Here is a 6,853-nt window from a genome sequence, read left to right as displayed (position 1 = left end):
GGGAAATTCAGTGCAAGGTACCTTGAAGGCTATTGCTTTCTAGGGATTTTCACATTTTGATTTGGGGGTGGCTCTCTAGCGAGGGGCAGGGGTCTCCCAGGCTTTAGGGGTGGGAATTGTCTCTGGCTTTTCTTCTCTCGTGTGGGAGAGAGACGAGGAGGCCTGATTCCCCCAAAGCCATGGGACAGAGAAGGGTCTGGAAGACCTAGGAGGGGAACGAATGGGGGAGAGGATGGGCATGGATGCCCCTCCCCCAGAGATGCTGATGATGGAACCAGGGCACTGGGGGCCCTGCTTTGGGTTGGAGGGAGCGGAGGTGGTCTCCAAGGGAAAGGGGGAGATGGGCGAGGGTAGAGGTGGGTCTCAGCTATTCTAAGTCCATAGCGTTGTCAGGCCCTGAAATCTCAGCCCGCCAACGAGGCCTTAGAGCAGACCACAGCCGCAGTGCTCAGGGAAGCCACTCCCAAACCATCTCTCAGGGCTGCCTGGCTTGGCAGACTCCATCCAGAAAGAACATTCTAGCGCCTCAGGGCCCGTGGTGAGAGAGCACCAAGACACTCGGATCCCTCCGATACTACTAAAGCACTCCAGCTTGCTGGAAACCACAAGCCAATCTAAACTCTCAGACCACACGGAGCATTCCAGCTCAAGGGACCCTGCCGTGGCTCACTGAACTCTACACTGGGGTCATGATGGCCCGACAGAGCCACCACACGTTTGGCTCACCAGACTCAATGGAACAAAGCCACGCGGACACGAGCATGCACACAAAAGGCGGGGTGGGAATGGGGGTCTTTAACAGCAGTTTTCTCCAGCTCCGTCTCCCACCCCTCGCTGCCAGGTGAGCTCAGCTCACAGACTTGGTGTGTTCGGATAGAGGTGACCCTGGCAATACTGGGTCTTTTTCCTTAGAGTCCTCCAGATAAGATCCAAGTCCCACCCCTCATTCTCCTCCTCGGAAGACCCCCGGGCCACGACCCACCAAAGAGGGCTGCGAGTGGAGAAGGAGTGTCAGTGACTGGCCATGGCCCAGTACAGGAAGTGCATGCTCCATCCCAGTGACGTCACGGGAAATACCCTGGAGATCCCACAGGAAGTACTTGGCCCCATGATATCCCTGAAGTAGCCTCCAAGGAAGGCTCACTGAGACATCATAGGAAGTACCTGTCTCTTCTGTCATCACAGGAAGTGACCTCTGGGGAACTGCTTCCCGTGACATCATAAGGAGTGCCAGAAGCACCCCAGAAAGTACTTGACTCAGTGACATCCCAACAGAGACCTTCATTCCCATTACTCTAAGTCAAACCACCGAAGATGCCACCGGAAGTTGTTCCAGCCCGTCGCAAGAGTCATGCCCACAGGACTGGACCAATCCCAGAGCCGGCCTCATTCCCAGCAGGCACTGCACACCGCTCCCCCACCCCCTTCCCCCACCATAACAACCTGACAACAGAACAGTGAACAGTCCCACCTAGAAGGGGCAATTCCAAGAGGGGTAGAGCCGCTGAGAAGATCTGGGAACTCTGGGGTCCCTGCTCCAAATACCCCATTTCAGCTCAGATTCCTCGGCTACCTCTACTCCCATCCCTTCCTTCAGATCTGGAACCGAAAGCAGGAGAGGTGGGGTGTTGTTTTGGGGAGGCCTCTCATTCTAGGTGGCCCAGAGGCTCCCTCCCCTCCTCCCATATGGAAACAAAAACTTCTAAGGGCGGGGGGGGAAATCCTTACCAAAACACCAAACCAAAACAAACCAAACCAAACAAACAAACAAAAAAAAACAAAACAAAAAAGAAGAAGTAGAAGAAAAGGAAAATAAAAAGAAAAAAAAAAAGGAGGGAAAGAAAGAGAAAATAACTCTTTGTTTTCTATTAAAATCAACAAAATGCAATATATACAGATATCACACAGACCTGGGCCCTGGGAGAGGAGGGTCCGGCCCAGTCAAGCATAGGGAGGGAAGGAGGGGTCAGTTCAGGGCTGGGGAGGGAGCTTCTGGGCCCCATCCCCAGCCAGCACTCAATCCTGCCTATGACTACCAGAAGGGGGGGTGCAGTCAGGCCTACCCCAGCCCCATCCCACGAGGAGCAGGACTACACCGAGCTGAGGTCAGGAGTTGGGGGTGTGGGGGAGGGGGAGGAGAAGGAAGAGGAGGAGAAGGGACAGGAAGGAGGGTGGGAGCAGACACCACAGGCCTCATCCCACTTTCTGGGGGTTTGAGGCCCTCACTCCCTGCTCGTAGGTGACCCGCTGGCTGATGAGGTATTGAGCGGCTTGCGTGGCCGCAGGGCTGCCCGTGATGGTGACCCGCCGGTTCCGCGTGCCTGGCAGGAACTCTCCCTTCTTGGAGATCTGGATGCGGGCGCCCGTCAGCTCCTGGTACTCCACCAACGTCTTGCCCCCTTTGCCCAGGATGGCCCCCACCAGGTTCTCAGGCACCGCAATCTCCACCAGCTCCTTGGCACTCTCGGCCGCCAACTTCTCGGCCGTCAGGAAGCCCCCGGCGGCCCCTGCCGCAGCTGCGGCGGCCACCAGCGGGCCGCCCCCGCCGCCCGCCCCGCCGCCCGCCCCGGCCCCGAGGTAGCCGTTGGCGGCTGCGGCCAAGGCGAAGGACCCCAGGGCTCCGGGGGGCGGGGGTGGAGGCGGGGCGGCCCCTCCGGCCGGCCCGGCCCCGGCCTCCCCCGCGTAGGACGCCAGGAGGTTGGCCGCGGCGGCGGCGGCGGGGTTGGCACCGGCGGCCACGGCGGCCAGGACCCCGGAGGCTGCGGCCGAGTTGAGGCCCAGGCCGAGGGAGTTGGTGTTGTAGCCGTAACTGGCCAGCGTGTTTAGCGCCGTGCTGATGGCCAGCAGGTCGGTGCCTGAGAAGGCGGGCAGGGCGGCCGGAAAGGCGCCCACGCCCGCCAGCCCCGCGGGGCCCAGCAGGCCGGAGGCGGCGGCGGCCGAGGCGGCGGCGGCGGCGGGCAGCACATCAGCGGGGCTGGCGTACGGTGAGCCGGTGGGGTTGGAGTTGGCCACGGGGCCAGCCACGTTGGCGTAGCTGATGTTGAGGCAGCTGCTGCTCTGGGGGTCTTCCTGTACCTTCTGCACGATGGCGCTCACGGCCTTGTGCACCTGCTCCGGTTCGCCGCTGACTGTCACCACGCGCTCCTGAAGGTTGATGCCCTCTGGCTTCTGGGACAGCTGCACCCAGGCACCCGACTGTTCCATCACGGCTTTCACTGTCGCGCCCCCCTTGCCGATGATCAGGCCCGCGGTGCTGTTGGGGACGATCAGCTTGGCCTGCGTGTGGAGGGAGAGGGAGGGTCTTTAGGATGGTGGGTGGAGACTGAACAGTAAATCAGTCTGGGGCTGGCCGTCTTAAGTCATTCTCGCCCCCCTGCTCTCAAGTGCCCCAAACCAGGCCCGGTGTGCCCCTTGAAATGCACCCCAGGGTCCTATGGGTTGTTAAAAAGTGAAATGCTTCCATATAGGTTGGTTAAAAAAACAAAGTAAAAAGGGCTAATACTCCAAGTCCCCTCAGTAGGCGCTCAGCCACCCTGTCCCATGCCTCTGGGGCCCCTGGGACCTCTCTTCCATCCCGCACCTTAAAGGCCAAATGGCTGACCCAGTGGGCCCCCTCCAGGACACTGTTCCCCACTTGCACTGGTGCCCTAGCCTTCTAGCTCATTGAACACTCTGACTCCCAGCCCCAGAAAAGGACTCATTAAGTCTCATTTTACAGATGAGCCACTTGAGGCCTAAGAGACCAAGGGACTTGCCCCAAGGTAACCCAGATAGCGAAGGAGCTGAAATCCAGACTCACGGATTCCTGCTCCATGGTGTTTCCTGCCCTATGTCAAGGTCGCCTCCCTTAACCTCTTTTTGTTATCAGCCAAATTGTTGTCCCCACCATTCACATGATCCCCAGTGCCTCGGAATAGGGCTGTATTTGGAGAGCGGGTCTTTTATTTTTGATTTTTTTTAATGTTTATTTTTGAGAGAGATAGAGAGAGGGCAGGGTGGGGGTGGGGTTAGAGAGAGAAGGAGACACAGAATCTGAAGCAGGTTCAAGGCTCTGAGCCGTCAGCACACAGCCCTGACGCAGGGCTGGAACTCACGAACTGTGAGATCATGACCTGAGCCGAATTCCGACCTCAACCTACTGAGCCACCCAGGTGCCCCTGGAGACAGAGTCTTTCAGGAAGCAACTAAGGTTAAGTGAGGCTACCGGGGTGGGTCCTGATCCAATAGGACTGGCGTCCTTAGAAGAAGAGGGGATTAGGACACAGGCACGCACAGCACAGAGGGAAGACCGCATGAGAACACAGAGAGAGAGGACGACTGCCGGCAGGCCAAGGAGAGAAGCCTCCGAAGAAACCAACACTGCCCCAGATCGCAGACTTCCAGTCTCAGCAACTGGGAGCGAATGAATTTCTTCTGTTGCTTAAGCCACCCGGTGGCGCTTTGTCAGGACAGCCCTAGCAGTCTAATACCGTTGTCCTAGGTGTAGAATGAAGATAACAAGACCTTACACCGGCAAAGGCAGGGAGAAAATCGATCGCTTAAATAACAGTGGTCCCCTACTGGGGTGCAGAGCAGCCGGTCCTTTGCCGCTGCAAATCCGATCAGTCTGAATTCCAGCGGGGAGATTTCAATGCCCAAATTCTCCTTTCACATATCCGAGAGCATTTCCACACCTAAATTCCTCTTTCTCAGTCTTCCCCGTGTCCTGTCAGACCTGTGGGTTCCACCCCCTGACGCTGTCACCCCTGTGTCTCCTCTCTGCCCCTGAGCCAGCCCCTGGGGGGTGTTTGGGACATTTGTGGGAGCGGTTTTGGTTGTCATGGTGACTGGAAGCAGATACAGGCATTCAGTGGGCAGGGCCTTGGGTATTTGCACCCCAGAATGTGAGAGTCAGTTCTTCACAAGGATGAACCGTCCAGGTCCCCGTGGCTTTTATTTTTATTAAAAAAATTTTTTTAATGTTTATTTATTTTTGTGTGTGTGAGAGAGAGAGACAGAGCATGAGGAGGGAAGGGGCGCAGAGAGCCCGGGACAGAGAATCCGAAGCAGGCTCCAGGCTCTGAGCCATCAGCACAGAGCCCGATGCGGGACCCAAACTCACAAACTGTGAGATCATGACCTGAGCCGAAGTCGGATGCTTACTTGACTGAGCCACCCAGGTGACCCCTATATGGATTTTAAATGCCTCCCTGGACATTCATCTCGGTAAAAAGTCTGTTTATAAATCTCAGAGCCCAAACCTGAGCCCCATGATCCATGTAAGTACCTAATTTTGTTTCCCCCCAATGGTTTTAAGATCGACTGAAATTGCCAGGAATGCAACCAATCAGTAAATGAAGGGAAGATCGTACCTTGTTTTGTTTTGAATTTCACCAAGAGTCGTGCGTCATTTAAAAATAAAACGTGACAACAGTAGTAACACCACATATATTATTTATGTGTCCGATGCTACACCCTGGATCCCTGTGTTTGTCCCTGTCTCTTTCGCTCAGGCTGGGTGAGGTGTGGGCAGGTGACTATTTCGTTACTTCTACTGGGGTCCTGGCTGAACACTTACATGTTAAAATCCATCTCATTTTATAACAAATCGCCTTCCTTTCATTTCTTATGTAAAAAAGTCTTATGGGATAAAGAAAACGTACATCCGTACAATGGAGTATTCTTTGGCAGTCAACTTAAATGGACCAAGTACCGACCCAGGCTTCAACGTGGATGAACCTAGAAAACACGCTGTGTGAAACGAAGCCAGACACAAAAGACCACCTATTGTATGATTCCATTTATATGGATGTTCAGAGCAGGGAAATCTATAGACACAGAAAGTAGATTAGCGGTGGCTTAGGCCTGGAGTGGGGGTGGTGGTGCTGCTGAGCTGTGGGGATTGAGGAGTGATAGCTAAGGGGATCAAGGTTGCTTTTTGAGGAAATGAAATGTTCTAGAATTGATTGTGGGCATGGATGCACAATTCTGCATATACTAAAAACTTCGAACTGCACACTCTACATGGGTGAATTGTACGGGTGCGAATGAGTATCTCAATACGACTGTTAAAGATATGACAGATTTAGATATGTAATATATGGACATCATATGCATTTTCTCATGTGCCGCAATGAGCGTGTGTATGTGTGTGTGTATAATTTCAGAGTTAAGTGGGGTGGGAAAAATATTTGCAGGAGAAAGAGGGCGTGGGCTTTGACAAAACTGAGAACGACTGCTCTCCTTGCTCTGCTCTGTGTGAGCCGACTTCAACTCTTCCCTCGCTCCCTGTCGCTGACCCCTGCGCAGGCTACTAGACTCCCTGCTGTTCCTCCAACTTGCAAGCTTGGTCCAGACTCGGGGCCTTTGCACCTGCTGTTCCCTTACTTAGGATGTTCCTTCCCAGAAAAGAAGACTCCCCTCTCTCATCATTCAGGTTTTTGCACAAATGCACCTCCTTGGAGGGACCTTACCACCCCAATTATCAAGGCTTGTTTATTTGGCTTATTTTCTGTCCCTATACAAACACCTCCAGACTTGTATCCAACTGCTAACCTCACATCGCTAGTATCATGTAGAATGGACACCTCAGACTTAGAAGTCCGAAGTGAAACTCTTCATCTTCTCAAATGTGTTTCTGCCATGGTCTTCCTCATGTCAGTATGTGGAAACTGCACTCTTTCACTTCTCAGACTCAAGACTTAGGAGTCTTCTCTTTCTCTCCCACTCAACACCCAATCAGCAACCCTGTGGCCACTACCTTCAAAATACATAGTAGATGAGGTGTCTGGCTGGCTCAGTCTGTAGACGGTGAGTCTTGATCTCAGGGTTACAATTTTGAGCCGCTCATTGGGTGTGGAGATTACTTTAAAAA

The 6,853-nt window shown here is 54.3% G+C and overlaps 1 protein-coding gene across 1 annotated transcript in view; it reads right to left on the bottom strand.

Annotated features, from left to right (window-relative positions):
• Positions 1-1,839: 1,839 nt before the first annotated feature.
• Positions 1,840-6,853, bottom strand: part of NOVA2 (NOVA alternative splicing regulator 2) — a 25,525-nt gene continuing 20,511 nt past the window's right edge. The window contains exon 4 of the mRNA XM_049621194.1: positions 1,840-3,276. Coding sequence (XP_049477151.1) covers positions 2,194-3,276 — 1,083 coding nt within the window. The 3' untranslated portion in view covers positions 1,840-2,193. The remainder of the gene's footprint in view (positions 3,277-6,853) is intronic.

Source organism: Panthera uncia (assembly GCF_023721935.1).
Source record: "Panthera uncia isolate 11264 chromosome E2 unlocalized genomic scaffold, Puncia_PCG_1.0 HiC_scaffold_19, whole genome shotgun sequence".
Classification (NCBI taxonomy): domain Eukaryota; kingdom Metazoa; phylum Chordata; class Mammalia; order Carnivora; family Felidae; genus Panthera; species Panthera uncia.
This window is presented reverse-complemented; position numbering and strand designations above follow the sequence as displayed.